At 37.9% G+C, this 24,944-nt stretch overlaps 1 protein-coding gene across 1 annotated transcript; it reads right to left on the bottom strand.

The window, feature by feature from the left end:
• Positions 1 to 5,441: 5,441 nt before the first annotated feature.
• CLNS1A (chloride nucleotide-sensitive channel 1A) lies at positions 5,442 to 24,458 on the bottom strand (the record flags this gene model as incomplete). Its single annotated transcript, XM_079708354.1, has 7 exons — positions 5,442 to 5,532; positions 7,954 to 8,043; positions 11,517 to 11,690; positions 13,430 to 13,537; positions 14,195 to 14,296; positions 18,633 to 18,769; positions 24,334 to 24,458. 6 exons carry the CDS (start codon positions 24,456 to 24,458, stop codon positions 7,976 to 7,978), a joined length of 714 nt encoding a protein of 237 aa, XP_079564480.1. The 3' UTR covers positions 5,442 to 5,532; positions 7,954 to 7,975.
• Between the last annotated feature and the right edge of the window lie 486 nt (positions 24,459 to 24,944).

Below are 24,944 nucleotides of genomic sequence, written 5' to 3'. Positions count from 1 at the left end.
TTAATCTCATACCCCTAATTTGTCCCTCCCTTACTTCTCTCTCCCCTTTGGTAACCACAAGTTTGTTTTCTATATCTGTGAGTCTGTTTCTGTTTCGCATATACATTCATTTGTATTATTTTTAGATTCTACATAAGCGATATCATGTAGTATTTGTCTTTTTCTGACTTATTCCACTAAGTATAATATTGTCTAGGTTACATTAATCTTTTAAAATATACCCCAAATATTTCAGAAAACAAATTATTTGTAAAGTTAGGTAATGATAACCAACTTTTCCTTTACCTGCAGAGTTTTGCATTTAAACAATGAATAATTGTAAATTTTTTAATTCTTTGAAACTCTAAACTACGATATACAGCCCAGATCCCTATTCCTCAGATAAAAATTATGACCATGCAGGAGATGTGTTAGTTTTCTAGTACCACCATAACAAAGTACCATAAACTAGGTGGTTTAGAATAACAGAAATTTATTCTCTCACAGTTCTGGAGGTCAGAAGTCCAAGCAAGGTGTCAGCAGAGCCATGATCCCTCTTAAAGGCACTAGGGAAGCATCTGTTCCAGACCTCTCTCCTAGCTTCTGGTAGCCTCAGGCATTCCTCTGCTTGTACATGCATCACTACAATCCCCCACCTTCACATGGCTTTCCCTCTGCCATGTCTGTCTCTGTGTCCAAATTCTCCCTTCTGATAAGGACACCAGTAAATATTACATTAGGGCCCATCCTAGTGACTTCATTTTAACTTGATCACCTCTGTAAAGACCCTATGTCCAAATAAAGTCACATTCTGAGATGCTGGAGGTCACGACTTCTACATATCGTTTTGAGGGGACACAATTCAACCCACGAACACAGAAAAAAACCTCAAGTCTCCCTCCTACCCCAGTCCCCTACTTCTACCCCAAACAACTTTCTTATGCATCATGTATATGCACGTGATACATATAATCCCCATTGTAACCTCCAGCCCCTTTTCTTCTATACAAATATCTCTGTGTCTTGTTTTTTAATCTAATGTATCTTGGAGCTTATTCATTATTGGTACATTGTATCTCACCTTTTTTTTTTTTAAACATCTTTATTGGAGTATAATTGCTTTACAATGGTGTGTTAGTTTCTGCTTTATAACAAAGTGAATCAGTTACACATATACATATGTTCCCATATCTCTTCCCTCTAACCAATTTTTTTAAGGGATACAGTTTTCTATTGTACAGAGGTACTGTAAATAATTGACCCAGGCTTAACTATAGACATTGAGGTTGTTTTCAGTCTTTTACAAATAAAGTTGCAATTAATATCCTTGCGCTTATGACTTTTCCTAATGTGCAAATTTATCTTTTAGATAAATTCCTTTAAGTGAAGTCTCTGGGTCTCTCATGTGCACTTTAAGCTTTGACAAATATCAATAGTATGTCCCTCAGTTTCTATAAAAACCTTTCTTAACTTTAATTATATACAACCCCAATTTATAGTTTTTGTTGTTGTTGTCTCTGTTTGTTTGTTTTTTAAGGTTTGGGGATGCAGTAGACAGCTGTAAATTTTTGCAAGCCAGCATCCAAGCATCCTTTCTATTTGGGATAATCCACCACTGTGAGAATCTGGGCAGGGGCAGTGCCCTCTCACTACAGAAGCTGAAAGGGCCAGATAGTCCTGTCTTCTGGCAACACACACAGTGCCAACCAGGACCCTGTGGTGACTCAAAGACACAGAAGCAATTCAATCAGTCTAACACCCAGAGGAATCACAACATCTTATGTAAACCAATCCTAGTTCCTAACCTTTTTCTGAGCCTGGTTTATTTCAGCTTTCATGTCCATTTTTTGAGCTACCAGATAGCGTTTTTTTGGTTTTTTTTTTTTTTCTGCTTAAATTAGCCAGATTTGGATATTTACAACCAGAATTTAGGCTGATAATTTTGGTCATACTTTTATGAACATAAATTGCTACACTACTCTCATATTTGCATTACACGCTATGAAGGCTTAGACTGCTATATTTTGGGGTAATACATATTTGCTTTTCTTCATAATTCTGTCAGCTGTTTACTGCTGCTATTGATATGCCTGAGGCAACCACCCCTTTTCTCCTTTTCTAACCTGTTACATGCCTAGAAACTAGATGAGCAAGTACATCGGAGCTGTTTGTAGAGCAAGGGTAGAGACCTGCAGTGAAGGCCTGAAGGTCCTTCGAGAAAAATGCATAATTTTATCACATCTGTTTTAATTGCTCAGTGGAATTTTAAATATCAGGCATCTAAGATGTATTCTAAGAGCTGAGTTAACATCACATTTGTAGCTGCTTCTTTCTGTTATAGAAAGAACTACTATTGGTAATAACATTTATTGCATCATCTTCTAGACACTGTTGTTAGTGATTCATACAATCTTCAAAATAATCCAAAAATAAAATCCTAAGAAGAATTAGCCTGTATACACTTTTATTAGCCTTCTCATCCAAGTTATGTATTTCTATTTTATGTTCTTAAAATTGTGCTAAAAACAACAATTCTAAGTTCACTGCTCTCCCCAAAGTTGTCCTGATTTCTCATCTGAAGTTATTAAGTCCCCGACATTAGATATTGATTTTATTTACGTACATATGAGCAGACAGAGCAAGATGCTAGTGAAAGTATTTTTCAATTTCAGCTTCTTTGTCAAGGGATGGCAATAATTCTACTAGAATCCTCACAAGGGATTTTCTCAGATTTTAATTACTATCTATTAGCCACAGAAGATGGGTACCAGATGTAGATTCACCCATTCTAGAAATACTTTAAAAATATGATTTGTATGACAATTAACTATATAGTGTGATTCTATCTGAAATCCTGCAGATAAATAAAATTTTATCTAAATATCTAAAATTTCTCTGAACAATGAGTAATCACACTTGTCTTCTAAAAATAAAGGGCCATATACTATGATCATCTGTGCATAATCCCTCATCTTTAACAATACCGGCAAGATCCCAACAAGATCTCAAAATACATAATCAACAAACATTTAAACAAGCCTATCTGAAAAGTATCAATATCTGACAAAGTGACCTGAGGGAGGCAGAAATCCACTGGGATATTTTAATGAATACATTTTTAAACAATAGAACTTAGATCAGACGACCACTAACCCTAGCTATGGGGGGAGATCGTCTATGTCTTTTCTTAAAATTTCCTCTACACCAAGAAGCAGTAAACAAAACAATTCCAACAACCCTAAAATTAAGTTCAAATAGAATCAAGAAATGTTGGCTTGCTGATCATTATGAATTTTATTTTTAAAACGTGTGACCTGATCTTTTCTTCTTTCTCTTATTTTCTCAAAGCTATGGGTACACCTGCCTACTATTACAGAATGTTACAGTTGACTATTTTAAAGTCATTTAGACTTTGAAAGTCTAGTCCTCTCATTTTACAAAGATGAGGAAGTAGGTCCAGAGAGGTTAAATATCTTGTCTGCCAAGTCAGAACTAGATGCTTGGTCTCCTGCATCTTAGCTGACTGCATTATCCACAATACCAGGCTGACCGCAGCAGTGCCTACAGGAAACACAGTGCACAGAATCTCAACATTTTGTTGATATGTTATCAAAGAGCACTTTATGTTTCACCAGAAGTCATGATTACAAGTATGTAAGCATGACTTTAAAAAGGAATTCAAATAGAATTGCTAAGATTAGCCCATAAGAGTACCCGGACTGCTTACTGAAGAATGGATAAACGTCTAGCATAGAATTATGAGTGCTGCTGAGATTGGTAGCAGAGAAATTTGCGAACTTCCTGTGCTGTCTATTGAAATTTTAACACTGAAAACCCTCCAGTAAAAAGAAAATGTGCTTCCTTTCAGCTGCTGGTAGATGGTAAGGCTGAATGGTATTTGGGAGCATAGGCTTAAAAATCACAGCTCCCTATCTATGTGACCTCAAGCGTTACTTTACCTCTCCCTGTAACTCAGTTTCCTCATCTCTAAAGTGGGATCATAAAAGCACCTATACCTCATAAGGTGGTTAAGAATATTATACGCATAATGCATGTAAAGAACCCAGAACAGTACAGAGGTCTCAGTAAATTTCAGTTCCCATTTCCAAGCGACCTTTATATTTGCTTGTTGTAACAAATTCAGTATTTATGAGAGTCTGGTCAGGAAAAAGAATATTCGTTTTTTTCAGTCTACCATGCAAGATGAGGGAAACCAAGTAAAAGTGCTGAAAAGAACACTGGGCTTAGTGGTGACACACTAGTCACTAATTAGGCAAGTAACTGTGAATAGCTTTCCTAACCTATTTTTAAGGTCATAAAGTCCAAGTATAAACCTGTAATTACAAATCAGCCTGATAACTATCCAGGTGTCTGTGAAAACAGAAAACTGAGAGTTGAAAAGTATGCCCTGAGAAATTACTCCTGATTCAAGTGGAAGCAGAAATCCCTTTGAAATGTGTTATGACCTTGCCCTACTAAACATTTGCCTGAAGCTCTAACTATACATTTTCTTACTTATTTCATGTTCATGTTCTCAACAAAAGTCAAACAAAAATAAGACCAACAAGATTCTCAGTTTTTGCCAACACTAATTTTTTAAGAAACATTTCTCATTAATGGTTTTAGTCAAGAATGAAAATGGGAGGGAAGTCCAAAAGGGAGGGGATATCTGTATGTGTATGGCTGATTCATTCTGTTGTGCAGTGGAGGCTAACACAACAATGTAAAGCAACCATACTCCAATAAAAATTAATTAAAAAAAAAAGAATAAGAGCACAATAATATAGAAAACCTAGATTTATTTGTTAAGCTATTACAAAGACAAAACAATTATCTGAAGTACTTTGAGAACTTCACCCCAATTTCACTTGTTCTTTTACAGAAACTGACCTAAGAGGTTGGGAATGAAAGGATATAACCTAAGAGGTTATAAGAGAACAGACTGGTGAAACATGGTGAAAGGAGCAAAGGCTAGGCAAAAGCACTTGTGTTAGTGGTAGTATGTGTGGCTGGGCTGTTTCTGAAGAGGCTCCCTAGAGTTAATTAATCTGGGTTCCCAATTAGTAAAAAGAAAAAGACCTTTATCCCTGCGGAGACTGTGCATAGGCCAGGATTTATCTGAGATCTCTGTTTTTCTTTTTTTAAGGAGTGAGGGTATTCTTAGGCCCTAAGGTGTATATCTTGTATTCAGCCCCTCTCTTTCCCATGCAGTCTACCTACACCTTCAAGTGCCAGTGCATTTCCACCATGTAGTCCTGCTAGGTTATGAGGATGCATATAGTGAAGGCAGGAATTATAAGCCTACAGAGGGTACACCTAGACACAAAGTTTTGGAGTAAATGATAAACTACAAATACCCTCTTGGTTAAGTTAATTCACCTTTGTTAATAAAGGTCATAGTTTCTTGTGCTGGCGACAACTTGTTGTCTCAGTATAATCTGTCTCAAGAAAGAACTGGTTCAGGTAAGTTTTGGAGAAGGAAAAAGACTTTCATCAATACCCACTCCACAGTGGAAGAGGCACCAAGTTCTCTCCTACAGTTATGAGCAGAATCTGAAAAACAAAAGGTTTATAGTGTTTATAATAATAATAGCTAATTTATTAAATGCCTAGTCAAGAGTGCCAGGGACTTAGATATATTATATCTCAGTCTTTGCAACAATCCTGCCAGGTATTTACTATCATCCTCATTTTTCAGAAGAGGTAACTGAGAATTAGAGAAGTTATACGCCTGTCCAAAGGCACACAGCTGGTACGTGGTAGAGTTGTGATTCCACTATTCATGTGCCTTCCCCTCCACCCTATCTCATGCATTGAGAGGTCCTAGTTCCATTATCTTGAAATTTTTAATAGTTGCATACACACTCTAATTATTCCTTGTTCACTCCTCAAAAGCAAATGTAATTTTAAATGATTAAAAATTTACAGACATTGTTTGGAATTGAGGTCAATTATCCAGATGAAGAACTTATATAAACTTTATGAATAAAGTATCTCTCTCCTCCAGCTGTAGCACAAAATGAACGGAAAACAAATCATCAGCTCATTAGAAAGTTTGGGCTATTTTACAGTTATTTCACCATAAAATTGCATTACAAAGAATCCTTGCCAGGAAAATACTGTAACATCCCATTTGTGTAACCATTAGTGACATACCAAATAAGTTTCTCAATCTTATTAGTAGAGTAGTTGGTGTTCTCTGAATAGTCTGTTTTCAAGAAGAAATATGTTAAAGCCAGATCAAAACATCTGTTTTCCAGTTTCAATAAAAGTTACTGAAAAAACCCATACGCTGTAAAGAATGTAATAAATAAGAATCTGAGAAATAAGGGAAGAAGACTTATATTGGTACTGAAAGATTTCCCATGAAGGAGAATAGTGAAATACTGACATCTGGAACTGTGAGATCTGAAAATTAATGTTAACAGAGCTCCAGCAACGTGAACACATGATTTTAGCTAACTGCAGAGGAGACATTGCTGATTTTAGACTATATGGCTACCAATGACAGAAGTAAATGTTGTGGAAATAAATATTTAAAGAAAGAGATATTAAATCACAGAACTCTTAAGATTATTTTCTAATAGTTCCACTGGCATCTAAGAGGAAGGCAGAGATCCATTATCACAATTCATGGTTACTATAAGAAGCGATGTTATATTCACAATGGCAATAATCTGGAAGGTAAATGGAACTTGAAAAACAAGGGATCTTACAATCTAATTGGATGACTGACAATGGTATAAAACTCAAGCCAAAATACATAAATCTTGCCATGTTATTACTATATGCTTTAATGAAACAAAGGACCTGGGTATAAGTACTCAAAGAATGGAAAACAGCTAGTATTCAAGAAAATGCTATAAGGTCAGCAGTAGAAGGACATTGTAAAGGGGACAGTGGAACAACAATTTAACAGTGTAAAAATCTTAAGAGGTTTTTTTTTTTTTTTTGGCCATGCTGTACAGCTTGTGGGATCTTAGTTCCCGGACAGGATCAAACCCAGGCCCTCGGCGGTGAAAACACAGAGTCCCAACTGCTGGACTGCCAGGTTATTCCTGATCTTAGAGTTTTTAAAGGAAGGGTTGCTAATTACTAATCCTAGCTCAGTATGATATAAACTAGCTATACGACCTTCAGCTAGTATTTAACATACAGTTGAGATACTCAAACTGACAAAGGACAATTTATTTCTCAGAGTAGCATGTAACAAGTAAACAGTCAGGAACAAACTTCAGGCAAAGCTCATGAGAGTGTGTCAGAGGAGAGAAAATTGGCAGTGAACTCATGTCCCTCAAGAAAAGCAGGAATGAAGCAACTTGGGAAATGATAGCTTTTGGGCAACTGTACGTGGACTTGATATGGTTTGGCAAATCAGCCTTTAACACTGAAGTGCCCGGGACCTTGGTCCTCCATTATATTCAAAACGAGGGAAACTGATACAAGATTATGATTCAAGGCTTAAACTCAGGTTGGAATGACTTCTACTTCCTCCCTCAACTGAAAAGTAGTGAGTTGCAGCAAATCTCTGCTTTGTGTTTTTTGATGAGTATGTTAAGGTTTCAAACATCACAAGTGGGAAAAGGTGACTGAGCAGAGCAGGACATGACCTCAGGCTCTGTTGTTCCCACCTGAGCCAACCAGGGAGATCTCTGTTTCTGAACAAAGGGTAATGTCCTTCTCCTGATTCACTGAAGATGGGTATGTCTTATTCTTCCATGTACTCTCAATGCCTAGCATAGTGCTTGGCATGTAATAAGTGCTCAATAAATGTTAACCTGAACACCACCATGTTGGCAGATCTTGATTTCTTAGGGAAAAAACCTACACAATTTTAAATAATTTCATAAATGGATAACTAACATTTCTCCACAACTGCTAATTTTATAGAGTTCTCCTCAATTATGAAAATAAAAATCAATTATTTCACATGATTTTCATGTTCAGTGACAAGGGAGAAAATAAACTACTCACCCTAAAGCAGCATCAATCATTTTCAGTGATCAACATCTGCATCCTCAAACTGTCCAGCAACTGTTGGTGTAGTATCTACCTCCATCCCATCTGAAGAAAAAATTAACCACTGAGCAACAGTCTACTAAGCACTTCAGATAGGTAAAGATTCAGTTCATAGTTAGACCAGAAGGAAGCTACTGCTCCCTGCTTGTAGGAGTTGCAGTTTCTTTCTCTTTTGAAAATTAAAAGTACCAAGGAACAAACTGAGAAAGAAAAATGCCACCTGTGGATTTAGGCCAAGTTAAAATTAGTCTATATATTTAACATTTAATTCGCAATTCTCAACCTGAACACTGAAAGAACACTAGGTAGGGACTTTCAAATGCAGTAAGCATCCATTGTTCTCTCTTCACAGAACAGTGCTAGGTGTTTACTGTGTGACTTTTTTATGATATGAAGTCCTATCTTCATAAGCTTACAACATAATTCAGGAGAGAAGACTAAATAAGTAGAGTGAGGTTCTTATTTATCTCTTTTTCTTATCTCATTGAAAAAAAAAGGAGGGGGGAGGACAAGAAAAAAAAAAAGGCCCTCTGGAAAGAGTTGCCTAAAGCTGCTTTCTCCACTTCTTCACTTCCCACTCACCCCTCAACTCTTTAGCCCACCACAGACTGGCTTCTGCCCGCAGCCCACTGGCACACCACCACCTTGATATCCAGCAGGGCATGCAAAAACAACACTTAACTCATCATCTTTCCACGTAGAAAATGCTTCTCTCTCCAAAGAGTCTTGCAAAAGGATACCTTTTACCTGCCCAACCCAGAAACCCCTACCATGCCTCTAACTTCTGTTGCTTCTATCTCTTAAATATCTCTCAAATCTGTTGTCTTTTTTTTTTTTTTTTTTTTTGGTGGTACGTGGGCTTCTCACTGCTGTGGCCTCTCCAGGTGCGGAGCATAATCTGTTGTCTTTTGACATGCACTACCACTCCGTAATTTAGGCCACTATCTCTTATCTAATTTAAATCATAAAGTACTTAACAGGGTTTCTCTTCTTTCCTCTAGTATTTCCCTCTGCAATTCATTTTTTGTATCATAGCCAACGTCATCTTCTGAAACACTAATCAAACCAAAATTCTTCAATGGTTTCCCAATGACCTACGCATAAGTTGAAATTCGTTAACACAGCTTTCAAGTTCCTTTAATATACAGTCCAGTTCACTACTCCACCTTTATCTGTTGCTATAATAACTACCCTTCACACTCAGAGTTCCAGACATATGAACTTTCAGTTCCCCAAAGCTAAATGGTCTCTTCAACCTTTGCACATGACTGATCCCTTTACCTGCCTCTCTCCCCAAACTGTATGCAATCCCTCTTCACTTGGTTCATTTTTATTCATCTTTAGATTCTGGCTTAAATGTCACTTACTCCATGAAGTTTGAATCTCTCCCTGACTATCCAAGCTGAGTGACAGGCCCAGTCTCCGATTCCACACTTCCTCAAGTCTCCCCTATATCTCAATGCTGTATCACAATGTACTATAACTACCTAGTTAATTTATTTTTCTCTCCACTAGATTGTCATTGATAGATATAACCGCATCTCTCTTGAGCACTCTTGTATTCTCTGTACCTGGCACTGTAGCTCAACAAACACCTCTTACATAAATAAACACACAAAGCACTGAAATGCCAGCAGTAGAAATTTCACCATGTATATATCTAAACATCATGTACACCTTGAATATATACAATTTTTATTTTAAAAATAAATTTAAAAAAAGAAAATGCACAGGTCAAATAAATAAATGGCAAAAGAGTGATATGGGTACCCAGGACTTTAGAAGATAGAGAATGGTACAGGCTGAAGAAGTTTTATATATAGGCAAGCCTCCATACACTAATAAGGCTTAGGAATACAAGTCCAAAAATCTCACTTTAGCAACAAGTGTTTGTGACCTTAAAATCACTTGCTACAAAGCATCAAATAAGGAATTTTACAATTAAAAACAACAAAAAACCTTCAGTGATGAAAGATTTTTCAATGTCCAAGGGTACTCTTCAGTTAATCATTATAATAAAAAAAGTAATATCTTGAATTCTTTCAGCTAAGAGTTTGGCAGAGCACTAGAAATCACCTGAGCCATCTCACCCTAAAGTCTGTGTTAGAGGCTCACCATCTAGGGCTTAAAATGGAGAGGAGACATAAGGAAAAACAGTGTGACCCAAAACCTAAGTTTTTCCAAATTAAATATCCCAGAACTTCAGGACCCCCAGGTCAGAATGCTATGTGCATGGAGATACTGATCACAACATTATGAGAGAAACTTAAATGGACCAATAAAAGAAAAACTATGGTAACCCTCTTTAAGAACATTCTGCATCACTAAAAATTAGAAGTATTAAGACTGCGCAGCAACATAAAATACTGAAATGAATACATATAAGATGCAAGAAATGCTCGCAACAGTGCCTGGCATATTGTTTTTGCATATTAGTTCATTTAATCCTCTTACCACTTACTAGCTATTTGCCCTCAATCAAGTTATGTGACCTTTCTGTGCCTCAGTTTCTTCATCTGTAAAATGGGGATCATAACAGCATCTACCAGAGGGTTCTTGGAAGGATTCAATGAGCAAATATATATAATGTGCTTGAATCAGGACCTGGCAAATAAGAGCACTATCTAAATTTTATTGAGGGTAGTAGGAACAAGACTGAAGACAAGTGGGGCAGAGACACAGCTGTCTCTTCAGAGTCAGAGAGAAGAGTTTGAACTTCATATGGTGAGTATCAGACAATCACTGAGGGGACATCCTTATACAGGGATGACACACAGTGTTCTCAGAAGATTAATATGGCACAATGAGCTGGAGGAAGGAATGACTGAGGCAAAAAATTTACTATTGTAAATCCAGTGTGAGAAGAAAAGGGCCTAGGTGTGAAGGATAGCAGTAATTATAGCAAAGAGATCTGAAAAGTCATTGAAAGGAAAAATCCATAGAACTCAGTATTGGACTGGATAAGGGAAAAAATGGTAAAGGCTAAGTCAAAAGAAATACGTTAAGATTCTAATTGAAATAGGACACTTAGAAAAGGGAACCAGTCTAGTAGGTAAAATATTTACAAAGTGGCTTACAAATATGAGACAAATGAAACAAACAGTTAAAGCCACTTGTGTAAGGTTCAAATGTCTGTCACTAAAAGAAAACCCAAGTTTCTTGAATGCTGTCTAGCCCTCTTAATCAACTGACTAGTTTTGCACATAATCATGCAGGAATTCATTTAAAAAATTAAAATGGCAGCATCAATGTGTGCCTGCACATACACTTACATAAGCAAGCAAACAAAAAGACTGGAAAGATATGCAGCAGGAAAGTAACAGATGTCTCTCAATTAGAATTCTACTTGATTTTTCATTTCTTCTTTGCCTGTGCCCATTAAAAATTTTTTGACTATGAACATAGATTATCTTTGTAGTTAGGGAAAAAGTTAAAAAAAAATTTTAACATAGAATTCCCATTCTATGTAATTCTATGTTTGCTTCCTATGCTATAAAGAGTTAATTCTGTGTACTCACCTTCATAATCTCTTATTGAATCTTCTGTCCGGACTCCAGCCATGTTATACTGGCTGCTCACAGACTGAGAAAGCATTCCTTCTAATCTCTCCAGTGTGGCTTGGCCTTCTGCTGTTAAATGGGATAATCCTTCTTCATAGGTATAAAATGTAGGGATGTCCCCCTGCCCTTGTTCTAAATAAATAAAAAGCTTTTAAGCTACTAAAAAACAATTAGAAAAAAAAAAGATAATCAATAATGTACTTACTGAAGGTAAGCTAAAATGAAAAAAGGCTCCCAGGAAAACACTCAACATTCATTTAACATACATATATCAGCCATCTGTTGAAGACAGAGATACAAAGAAAATGTCTCTACTCTCTAGGATGAAAAGGGATTCCAAGACATAACAAGCCAGTAAACAGCAATTCCCAAAGAATCAAATGTCCAGAGACTAGAAGGAAAAGAGAGTGTTCCTAAGGTTAGGGAGTCTTGGATTATCCCAAGGTGGGAATTTTACACATGAGTGTTTTTTACTGATTAAAATACATGCTCCTTTTAAAAAATCAGAAATTTTGAGGACTTCCCTGGTGGTCCAGTGGTTAAGAATCCATCTTGCAATGCAGAGGACGCTGGTTCGATCCCTGGTCAGGGAACTAAGATCCCATATACCGCAGGGTAACTAAGTCCATGCACTGCAACTACTGAGCCTGCACCCCACAACTAGAGAGCCCGCATGCCTCAACTAGAGAGCTCGTGCACTGCAACTAATGAGCCAGTGCACTCTGGAGCCTGTGTGCCACAACAAGAGAGAAGCCCACGCGCCACAACTAGAGAAAAGCCCACACACCACAACTAAGACCCAACGCAGCCAAAAATTAATTAATTAAATTTAAAAACATGAGAAATTCTGGAAAGTACAGGATTAAAAAAATTAAACTGGGACTTCCCTGGTGGCACAGTGGTTAAGAATCCGCCTGCTAATGCAGGGGACACGGGTTTGAGCCCTGGTCCGGGAAGATCCCACATGCCGTGGAGCAACTAAGCCTGTATGCCACAACTACTGAGCCTGTGCTCTAGAGCCCGTGAGCCACAACTACCGAGCCTGCACGCCTAGAGCCGGTGCTCCGCAACAGAAGAAGCCACTGCAATGAGAAGCCCGCGCAGCCCGATGAAGAGCAGCCCCCACTCGCCGCAACTAGAGAAAGCCCACGTGCATCAACGAAGACCCGATGCAGCCAAAACAAATAAATTTATTTAAAAAAAATTTTAATTACCCCAAAATCTCAGCAAAGATGAGAATGCATTTAGATATATAAAGGGGAATCCCAGAAATGAGTGTTCTCAGGCCAGGAAGTGGTACATATGGAGGAAAACGCTTTAGAGAGCCAAACTTGTATACATGAGACCAGTGGGAAAAAGAAAAGAGAACAGCAGGCACCTCAAGTAACAAGACTCTACACCAAGCTAGTGACTGCATTATGCTCTGGGGAGGTAAAGGGAGATATTCTTAGATAAATCAAGTATGGTTCTGGGAAAAAGAAATTACTTTGGCAATGAAGTGTTTGATGGAATATGTTAAAGATGTAGATGATACAGGTTCCAAGCAATGGAGAGAGAAGGTTTGTTTTCTGAGAGCAACTTGATCAACTTAAAAGACTCTCCCGACTACCAGCTATCCTATCATTTTCTTTCCTTCCATTTATCTCTATCCACTTTCTCCCCTGAGTAATCTCTATTTTTTGCTCTCAAGCCTCGGAAGCCCATGAAATTTTCTAATTTGGCTTAGACATGAATTGTGCCATTCGCTTTAATTAAAAACCAAGCTATATGGATACTTAGAGATATAAAGAACTATAATCCCATATCCTATACAAATAGATGCTTAAAATGAAACACATACACAAACACTTAAAAAATTCCACTTCACTAACCATGTGCTTCCACATCATATTCTTCTCCATCGTAATCATCTGAATCTTCATCCTCAGGATCTGGATGCAAAGCCTGGCATTCACACATTGCAGTGAACATGGCCTCCACTGAACAAGTAAATTAAAAATTCCTAATTAATTTTTTTCTGACCAATGTACAATAAAAATTTAATAAAATAACCATCAGGGCAAATAAATTTAATGAGTAGACAAGAGGTATACTAGGGTCACAACATTTATAAAACCCCAAATTCCAAGGAGAATCAATCTTGAAAAGTGCTTGATAGCAATGGACACACCACAAAATAATAAGAGTTCATTTCGAAACATTATTGACATCCGTTCATGCCTGGCTGGATTTTTCTAAAAAAAAGTGTCAGTGTCCTGGTCAGACCACTGGCCTCAGGGTGAAGCCCCTCAGCTCGCAGGGCTCTTTCCAGCTATCCTGGCATCTTCCACTTTGGAAATGCCATGAGTCCTCTGTCCTCTATCCAGTGAGATTCACAGTCAACAGCATCAAGTCCATAAAAATAACATATTCCTCCACTCACAAAACATACCAGGCAACATGGCATCTACTGTACTATCACTTCATTCACAATCTTTATATTAATAGTTATCTGGTCCTCAATGATATTACAGATGCTAAAATGAAGAAAAAGCAACAGAACAGAGGTAATGAGGGTAAAGGTAAGTGTGTGGGGGGAGGGATGAGGGAATGCTTCGTATTTAAAGGGAAAAGAATCATCTCCACAGAATACTCACAGGCTGATCTATCACTAGGCACAAATCTAAATTCAGCAATAGGTTCAATATCGTCATCACTGTCTTCCTCTTCTTCATCAGCAACAGATTCTTTTGATTCTTCTAGAAAGGGAATAAAAAAATAGCTTTTTAATGATGTTATTTGTTTTCAAAAATAGAAGCCTAAAAGAATTTCTTAAAGGATGCTTACTGATATATGTAAGTACTGCAATTTTTTACTTCAAATTATAAGAACATTGTTATTTTAGAGCTAAAAAAGACTCTGGATAGTCTCTCTGGTCTAGTCACACTATACTTTGAGTCCTAGGGATTCCAAGCCCCAACGTCATGGTGGGGGTGAGGAAACCTGTACAGTCAGGCCTCTATCAAGTAGAGTTCCATTGTCATGTCTGCTTCTTTCACCTTGAAACAAGGGGTTCAGCAGCAGTTTGTAAACCACTGATGTGATTCATCACCAACAATTTACAGATGAGAAAACTAAGGCCCATGAAAGTTAACTGACCCAAAAGATAAATTAACAAAGTCTGTTGGCAAGAAAAAAATACAAATGTTCAATAAAGAGAACTAGCACATGCTGCTGGTGGAAGTAGAAATTGCTAAAACCATTCCAGACATGTGTTTATCCTACTACCCAGAAATTCCTCATTTAAGTACATATTATGTACACAAGGAGTCTGTACATGAATGTTTACTGAACTACTATATGTACTATAGAAAACATAAAAAATAAATGTTAATTAAAAAAAGGAAATAGATGTATTGTAACCTGGTCATACTATGTTTGAGAGATAGCAGCTGAAAGTGAATAAATGTGATTTATATGTACCAAAATGAAGAGATTTTAAAATATAAGTGAGTGAAAGAGCTCGTTGCAGAATATATATAATACCACTTACATTAAAAATTTAAACACAAAAGAGAACCATTATAGTGCTTATGGGTATATACATATTCAGTAAAAATCTAAAAGCATAGACATAAAGGACACACACCATCTTTAAGATGAACTCTGGAGACAGAGTTAAGAACGAAATGGGGAGGGATACAAAAAGGATTCCTGTAGTATTAATATAGTTTTATTTCTTTTAGACTAGAGTAATTATGAAAAATGTTAGAATCTACACTGGATATTAAATAATGGAAATTTTTTATTATTCTGTACTCTTCAATGTTTGAATTACTTCATAATAATATACTTTTTAAAAAAAGGTCAATAAAACACTTAAAAAGACCCCAAAACCACCAAAACATGTTCAACCAATCATCTTAAAAATATAACTTTTGGGGCTTCCCTGGTGGCGCAGTGGTTGAGAGTCTGCCTGCCGATGCAGGGGACACGGGTTCATGCCCCAGTCTGGGAGGATCCCACATGCCGCGGAGCGGTTGGGCCCGTGAGCCATGGCTGCTGAGCCTGCGCGACTGGAGCCTGTGCTCCGCAACGGGAGAGGCCACAACAGTGAGAGGCCCGCGTACCGCCAAAAAAAAAAAAAAATATATATATATATATATATATATATAACTTTTGTTTAGCATATTACAGTTACCATTTTGAAAAAAATATTAATTCTCCATATAGATGAAGATAAGGTAGAGAGGTACTGAAAGTATAAACTTTCTGGAAAGCAACTTGACAATATATGTTAAGAGCTTTAAAAATATTTACCTTTAATGCAGCAATTCTACTCATAGGAATCAATAATAAGGGGTTATCCACTAAATTTTTTTTACCTTTTATAAGTCATACAAGTTCACTGCAGAATAATGAAAAATACAGATAAGCAAAAAAGGAAAAAAATTTAAATGGCCACTGTTAGCAGTTTTAAATAGATTTAATAGGACGTTTTCTATCCTGTTTCTAATGTTATTAAATTGTCAAATATAATAGAGGTGTCTTCTGTAAAAAGTAAAATACAAAAATATTGAAGAGTTCCAAATAATTCTAAGTAGTTGAATACATTATGGTACTACCAAACTTTTTCAATGCATTTAAAAAAACAGAATAGTATCATATTGTAACTATTATTCTATAACTGAATGGATATCACTTTTCAAATTACAGAAGTAATTCAGACCCAGCAATCCCACTCCTGGGCATATACCTAGAGAAAGCCGTAATGCAAAGAGATACATGCACCCAATGTTCACTGCAGCACTATTTACAATAGCCAGGACACAGAAGCAACCTAAATGTCTATCAACAGAGGAATGGATAAAGAAGATGTGGTATATATATACAATGGAATATTACTCAGCCATAAAAAGGAACAAAATAGTGACATTTGCAGAGACGTGGATAGACCTAGAGACTGTCATACAGAGTGAAATAAGTCAGAAAGAGAAAAACAAATATCGTATAATATCGCTTGTATGTGGAATCTAGAAAAATGGTACAGATGAACTTATTTGCAAAGCAGAAATAGAGACAGATGTAAAGAACAAACTTACAGATACCAAGGGCGGAGGGGGAGTGGGATGAATTGGGAGATTGGGATTGACATATATACACTACTATATATAAAATAAATAACTAATGAGAACCTACTGTATAACACAGGGAACTGTACCCAGTGCTCTGTGGTGACCTAAATGGGAAGGAAATCTAAAAAAATCTATGTATATATGTATACATATAACTGATTCACTTTGCTGTTACAGCAGAAACTAACACAACATTTTAAAGCAACTATACTCCAATAAAAATTTTTAAAAAAAAGTAATTCATGCTGCTATAAAAATAAGTAAGAGTCAAGACGGATTCAAAGGAAAAAGTCCCTACCCTCTAGTCCTCTCCCTAGACATAACTACTATTAATTAACACCTTCTTTTATATCTGCAGGAATCTATCTTAAGGCAGTAAACAGAAATGTAATATAGCATTTTTACAATTAGGAAAAGAAAATACTACCATGACAAACACTCATCATCTCATGCTAGATCATAGTAGTGTGTGCCATACTCTGTCTCCTTAAAACTTTCTAAATTTTCAAAAATGGGAATGTATTTTTAGTCATTTTAAAAATAATCTAACGTTCTCAACAATAAGCTGATGGTCCACTTTAGAGGCTAATGGAGGTAAGCCAAAGAGAAAAAAAAAGTCTGAATCAGGACCAGAGGAACAAAGGCTGGGAAAATAGGATCCACACCTGTATAACAATATAAATGTTCATCTTATATCTGAAACCATATTAAAATCTCAAATTGAAGGAGCAATAGCTCAACAGGCAAACTCATGGGATTGTCTCTTATGTACTATTTCAAAGAAAAGCAACCCACTATTTTAAAAGAAAAAGTTTACTAAAGATGTGACAATTGTCCTTTCAACCCCTAAGTTCATTTCTACAAAAGATGAACATATTAAACTAACACAATATACTATATAAACTTCTTATTTAGTTATACTTACAAAAATCAAGCACAAGATTCTATGTCGTGCCTAACTTGTTTTTCATTCAGAATTCTTACAACTTATTGTGGACAGCCTAAATAAATGGATTTTTAAAATCTTTCTTGCTTCTTCTTTCATCAACTACACTAGATTTTTATGAATCTTTGTATTTTATGCAAGACTTGGGAATCCTGTACCCTAGGGTTTCTCAACAATGGCACTACTGACATTAGGACTGGTTAATTCTTTGTTGTGAGAGCCTGTCCTATGCATTGTAGGATGTTTAGTACCATCCCTGGCCTCTAACTAGATGCCAGTAGCACTCCTCTCCACCTCTAGTCATGACAATCAAAATGTCATTGCCAAATACGGGGGGAGGGCAACATGTCCACCATTGAGAACCATTTCCGTAACAAAACAAAACATGTTCTATCCTAAACTCTTAGAAGCAAAGTACACTGATCCAAGCCTCTAAGGATGCCAAATGTAAATGTCTTTACAAAGAGAAAGAATAAACAGTTAAGCTCAAGAGGAAAAACTAGAAATACAAACGCACAATAGCTAAATAATTCTAAGTGCAAGTATATAGAAAATACAAGGCAGTGCCCATGGGCTTCCCTGCTGGCACAGTGGATAAGAATCTGCCTGCCAATGCAGGGGACATGGGTACGATCCCTGGTCCGGGAAGATCCACATGCCGCGGAACAACTAAGCCCGTGCGCCACAACTACTGGGCCTGCGCACCTAGAGCCCATGCTCCGCAACAAGTGAAGCCACTGCAATGAGAAGCCCACGCACCACAGCAAAGAGTAGGCCCCGCTAGCCGCAACTAGAGGAAGCCCATGTGCAGCAACAAAGACCCAACACAGTCAAAAATAAATAAATAAATATTTTTTTAAAAGGCCAAATTATTTTACTGTGCTGAAATTTTGCTTAAGAAAGTATTATCCAAAATAAGTCAATTGATTATTACATTGATTATGATCAGAGACTGCTTTTTGAAATATAATATACTACCAAAGGAAGCTCAAGGTTAAATAATACCATACATACCTCCAAATTTGGCATTCACCATAACATACAAATGCTCTCGTGGATAGGCATTTAGGTCCCTGGACACCGCATGCAAACTAATGGTGGGGTATTCCAGTGAGAATCCTAATCCAGAGCCATCTAACCAAGACAGGCGGCTGAAAAACATGTTTTAAGTAGATTATTTTCAGAACTTAAATCCTAATTTAATGTCCTAATGTTTATAAAAGTTCAGCTTGGACACTTTTATACATGTGAATAAATTCAAGCATACTGTTTAGAAATATTCCTAAAATAAGAAAATTCAACAGCAGGAATTGAATTTCTTTAAGACCAATTCTGTTATAGTTTATTTTCTTCTATTCACACAGATTTGAAATGCAATTCTTAAGTCACAGAAAAGTGACTGTGTGTTTCTATGCCTTTTTATGCTTGTTCGTATTTGGAATGTCTTCAGGCACCTTTTTTGCTTTTGCAAATCCTCTTCATTTGAATAAGTCTCAGCCTCTCCAAGAGCCCTCCCTACAATTATTCCAGTCCATAATGACCTCTTCTTTTTCTCAGTAATATACTATTGAGCACCTAACTCTGTGGTAAAGATTCTTATATGTACCCTGACAGAACGTGAGCTACTCGACAAAACTTGTCATATTCTTTTATTTAACATTCTTCAAAACCACTACCATAGTGCTTAGCATGTAAGTATCCAATAAATACCTAGAAATCACTAATTTCTCCACTAATCCTACATTAAATGATATACACATGAAATGGCTGTAATCATACCACAAGCTGGAAAATAATCATCACACTGAAAGGCAGACTTTATGAAGCCTTTCATTTATTCTGCAGCTTTAACAGAAAGCCACAAATAAGCAACACCTAGTTTTCCCTCAAAAGTGGTCTAATGCAAATATTTTATTGGTATAACAAAGGAAATATATCAAGAAAATCTGTACGTTGAGTTTTGAGCAAGGACTGGCTAATTTTTTGGTAATACTTCACCACTTAGCAGGAAAAAAAGTACGAAAAAGATGCTTACGAAACCACAAAAAAATGTTAATGCAATATAGTGGTTGCACAGGGCTGGAGGAAAATAGAAAGTGACTGCTAATGGGTGTCAGTTTTTGCAGGGGGAATGAAAATATTCTAAAATTGATTGTGTTGGAAATTCCCTGGCGATCCAGTGGTTAGGACTAGTCACTTTCACTGCCAGGGCCCGGTTCAATCCCTGGTCGGGGAACTAAGATCCCACAAGCTGCGTGGCGTTGCCAAAAAAAATTAATTAATTAAAAATTAAAAATAAATAAAATTGTGTTGATGGCTGCACAACTCTGTAAATAGATTAAAAAACATTTAATTGTATACTTCAAATACATGGATTGCATGTTATGTAAATTATCTCAATGAAGCTTTTCTTTTAAAAAGAGGTTAACACAATAAAACCCCCATATCGTGCTATTTTCTATACAACTCTAACAAGCCTGGTGGTCTTATTTCTAATGAAGCAAAAACAAATACAATAGTAGAACCTAGGACTCCCTTGTGCAGGAACAATGACAGTACAGCAGTCTGAGAGCATTCATATCCGATGTAAGGCGAGGTTGAACTTTATACCTTAGTCCCTAAAGGAAATCAACGTCTAATAGCATAAGTGTGTAACATTTGACCCTCACTTATCAAAAGCAAAGGAAGAATTAGATTGTGGTAAAACTGTACAACTCTGTAAATACACTAAAACATAAGGAACTGTACACTAAAAAAAAGGAAAAGCAAAAAATTATGCACTGTCATTTACAAAGATTTCCATTCAACATGCTTATTAAAAAAAGAGAAAAAGAAAACCTGGGAAGCTTAAAGTGATAAATCTTAAGATGCTTAAAGTGGTAAAAGCTCTACAAATGATTTTCCAGAATGACTCATCCCATTGGGTCCAAAGAAATAGCTTTTATTATTGTAATTGGATTGTGTGTGTTCTATGGGCCTTTCCTCCACTGCTTTCCTCTTAATGTGGAGAAGAAATAGTGCTCATGTGTCACAGAAATATTGCCAGTCCCTTACTAAAACTGTATTACTTTAAGCAAATAAACTCCTTTTTCTCAGCTCAGTAACCCCCTGGCATTAGCACAAGTCAGAAAGGAGTATTCCAAATTTCGGTGTCCAAAATGATTTGAAATACCAAAGCCACAAAACTTTCTTTAATGATTCAATTAGGAGATGGAAAAACTGAAATATAAGCATAGATTCAGTGCCTATAAATTATGGCTTTCACTTTAAAAAGCACATAATAATTACTCTGTAGTTCCTTACTGCTGGCAGAACACAAATGCTACCTCACCACAGCATTTCCTATGGAGCTCTCATAATCTTATATAGGAACGTGGATTATGTACTCTACAGAAGAAAGTTTCAGTTAAAAGCAACGTTCACTCTGATTACTTGATTACTAAGTTTTCATTTTTATTTATTCTCTTTTCATATATTCTAGAAGAAAAGCCCTCAAAACCAAAATATCTAACTATGCCCAGTCCCAAAGAAACCATGAGTCACATAAGGGAAAATCAAGAATCAGGAAGCCAGTAAAGACGCAGAGGAATGTTTTGCTAATCTCCAATGCTTTTGCAGAAGAATATCACTGTACTTTATTCCTGGCATGGGGAGAAAAACAGGACAGAAAGGTAAGAGGGATCTTGAATTTGGGCTGGCTTAATTATTTGGTTTTAAATTAATTTTGGAATAAGATATAAAAAGAGCATAACTTATAAGTTTAAGATACCTATTTTTAATTTAATAAATATTTTATTTCACTTGTTTCAAATGATCTATTTTGAATGATTCATGCCTCTGTTCCCTTCCTTATTTGGAAAAAAGTCAACTTTCTATGAAAACTAAGCTTTGAAAATAAGCCCAAGAGTTCTAAATCTCTCAATACACATCTGAAAAACTACCTAAAACCAAATCAGACCCTGTTCCTCTTTGCCTAAAATCCTAAAATAGTTTCCGCAAAACCTTTGGGCTATAAACTAAGCTCATAAACACGACTCCCTCCTTCTCCAGCTTTATTGTTTCCACTCTTTCTCCCTCGGTCCCTCAGATGAAGAACTGAACTGTGTGGGTGCATGTGTGCACACAGATATATACCCTGGCACACACAATACTGTTTCTCACCATTGCCTCCGAACATTCTGTTTCTTCTAATTAGAATGTTTCCTCTTAGCCCCACCTCATTCACCTGTTAATCCTCATTTGTCACATCCTCTAGGAAGCCTTCCCAGTTTGTTGAGATCTTGAGTCTATCAAGATTTGGAAATGCTAGGTGGGAAAGAACAAAAAGGGAAAGAGACCAAGGAGGTAAAGCTAACAATCAGTAGAGGGATGAACAACAATGTCCAAGGTAGTGGTAATATTCTATTCTTAACCTGGAGGTGTTATGCAGGTGTTAGTTTAATTATAATTCCTAAACCATATATTTATAATTTATATTCTTTTTGTATGTATATTTTATAAAAATAGTTTCTTAAAGAAAAAGATTTGGGGGCTTCCCTGGTGGCGCAGTGGTTGAGAGTCTGCCTGCCAATGTAGGGGACACGGGTTCGTGCCCCGGTCCGGGAAGATCCCACATGCCACGGAGCGGCTGGGCCCGTGAGCCATGGCCGCTGAGCCTGCGCGTCCGGAGCCTGTGCTCCGCAACGGGAGAGGCCACAGCGGTGAGAGGCCCGCGTACCGCAAAAAAAAAAAAAAAAAAAAGAAAAGATTTGTTAGTGAAAAGTTGAAATAAGTAAATTTTTTAAACAGATAAAAGCTAAAAAGGAGTTTGTACTTCCTCAGTGTGATAACTGTATTGTGGTTATACAAGAGAATGTCCTTATTCTTCGATTTTTTTTTTTTTTTTGCGGTACGCGGGCCTCTCACCGCTGTGGCCTCTCCCGTTGCGGAGCACAGGCTCCGGACGCGCAGGCTCAGCAGCCATGGCTCACGGGCCCAGCCGCTACGTGGCATGTGGGATCTTCCCGGACGGGGACACGAACCCGTGTCCCCTGCATCGGCAGGCGGACTCTCAACCACTGCGCCACCAGGGAAGCCCTATTCTTAGATTTTTGCTCAAGTATTTACATGTGAAGTGATGACATGTCTGCAACTCTCAAAAAGCTCAGAAAAAAAAGAGAAAGAGGTAAATGTGGCAAAATGTTAACAAATGATGGATCTTTGCAAAGGAGCCACGGGTATTAATTAACAACGCTTGCAACTCTTCTTTAGGTTTGAAATTTTTCCAAATGGAAAGACAAGTATAGGACCTTCCCAAAACAGGATTTATATTATAGAAGAGTGAACACACAGAGAAGCCATGGAGAAAAAGGGGATTGAGTAGGGGCTAGGAACATATCTGTGTTCCACTTTCCACCCCTTAAAAGAAATTGCTCTTCCAAGATCACTGAAGGTCTCCTTGTCAATACCCAATAGGTACTTTTCAGATATGATTTTATTTGACTGCTCCTCTCTCTTTTCTCAAGTCTCTTCTATAACCTACCTCTTAGTGTAGATGTGTCCCCAAGGTTCTACCCTCGGTCCTCTTCTCTTCTTGGGTATCTAATCTATCCATCTTTAACACCACTCTCCCAAGAAACATGCTCATATGTGCAACTAATCCACACATATACAGACCAAACTCATTCCCCACACTTGCTTTTCCTCCCCTCCATATTTCCTATCTCAGTGACTGGCCAAAAGCCTAAGCTTTGCTCAGTGACTAGATTTCCTTATAAACCAAGGGTTCTTTACATCTTTTTGTGCCCTCTGTGGTAGTCAGAATTTTGGCCCCCATGACTCCAATATCCCCTTGGTGTCAAACCTGTGAATGTGTTATGTTACAAGGCAAAAGGGACTTTGTGTATGTAATTTAGATTACTAATCAGTTGACAATAAAATAGAGGCATTATCCTGGATTATCTGTGTGGGTCCAATATAATCATGTGACCTCTTAGAAGCAGAGAATTTTCTCTGGATGTAGACAAAACTGATGCAGAAGTCAGAGAGATGTGAAGGACAGAAGGATTCAATGTGTCACTGTTGGCCTGAAGATGAATGGAACCGTATACAATGGAAATGGGAACCTCTATTCTACAATCTCAACATTTAAGACAAGTCTATCTGACTGTGAAAGTACAAAGTGCCCCAGGTACCCAAACAAAAGGGCAATTCCTTCTAAGAATGAAAATGAGAGTCAGGTCTTTCTGGATATAACCCCAACATGCGTGGCGTTGAAGGTGTTCCTCTCCCCACCCATACCTACAGAAGAAAACCTATACTCCTTAACCAAACTTTAAAAATACCGCATAATCTGCTCTAAACCTACATATCCTGCTCAGGGCAACACCTCCCTCTCCTGTTCATCGAGAAGGCAGGCACACTGATGACTCTAACTCAGGGCCTGGAAACTCAAAACCTTAAAATGAGACCTTGAATAAAAAGCAACACCCCACCAGACCTCCGGTAAACAGGCGGGTGAAAAGCATAATGAATGAGGAGAAAAAAAGGCTCCGAGGAAACGACACTGGAACAGTCGAATCTTACCCCAGCAGAGGCACCCCCAAGGGAACGCGGAGCACGCGCTTCCCCGCCCCGCAGCCCCAGAGGTCGTGGTGTCGCCCCGCTCCTCCGCACCGCCCGCGCCCGGGGGGAAGGAGGCGCGCAGGAAGCCAGCACTCGGGACCAGAGACCCTACCTCTCAGCGATATAAAGGGTGCCGGTGCCGAGGCTTTTCCCGTTCAGCACGGCCTCAGTATCTGGCTGCTGCTGCCGGAGCCCCTCAGCCGACCCAGGCGGCGGGAAACTTTTAAGAAAGCTCATTGCAACAAGGAGCGTAGAGAAACGACTCAGCAGCGAACTAAAGAACAGCAATCTCGGTTCGCCGCGTCCCGCCCCGGAAGCGGTAGCAATTACTCCGGAAGAGCAAAGTCTTTGCCCCGGAAATTCCAGCGCCATCTACCATAGAAATGAGACGTTCTAGGGCAAACTCTCGGAGGCCTGAGAGGACCGAGTTTGTCACGTGACTCCCTTTCCTCTCTCCCTCCCATTTCTGAGGCTTCAGGCTTGTAATAACGGACTGTTCTCTCTCCGACATCCTACCTCAGGGTCTTCACAGCATCCCTGTGAGAGAGGAAGCACCACAAATAATAAATTACTTTTTCTGCAGAAGGGGAAACGGAACCGTGAGACAGGGAGTCCTTGCCTGAGGTTGCCTAGGAAGTAGAGAGACCACACTGATTTACAGGTCGGAGGTCTCCTAACTGGGTTCTACCCTTCTCACCTGCGCCCGCCTCATCTAGGCCTGTT

Source organism: Hyperoodon ampullatus, assembly GCF_949752795.1.
Source record: "Hyperoodon ampullatus genome assembly, chromosome: 7".
NCBI classification, from domain to species: domain Eukaryota; kingdom Metazoa; phylum Chordata; class Mammalia; order Artiodactyla; family Ziphiidae; genus Hyperoodon; species Hyperoodon ampullatus.
Note: the sequence above shows the minus strand (reverse complement) of the source record. Positions and strands in the feature narration are given on the sequence as shown.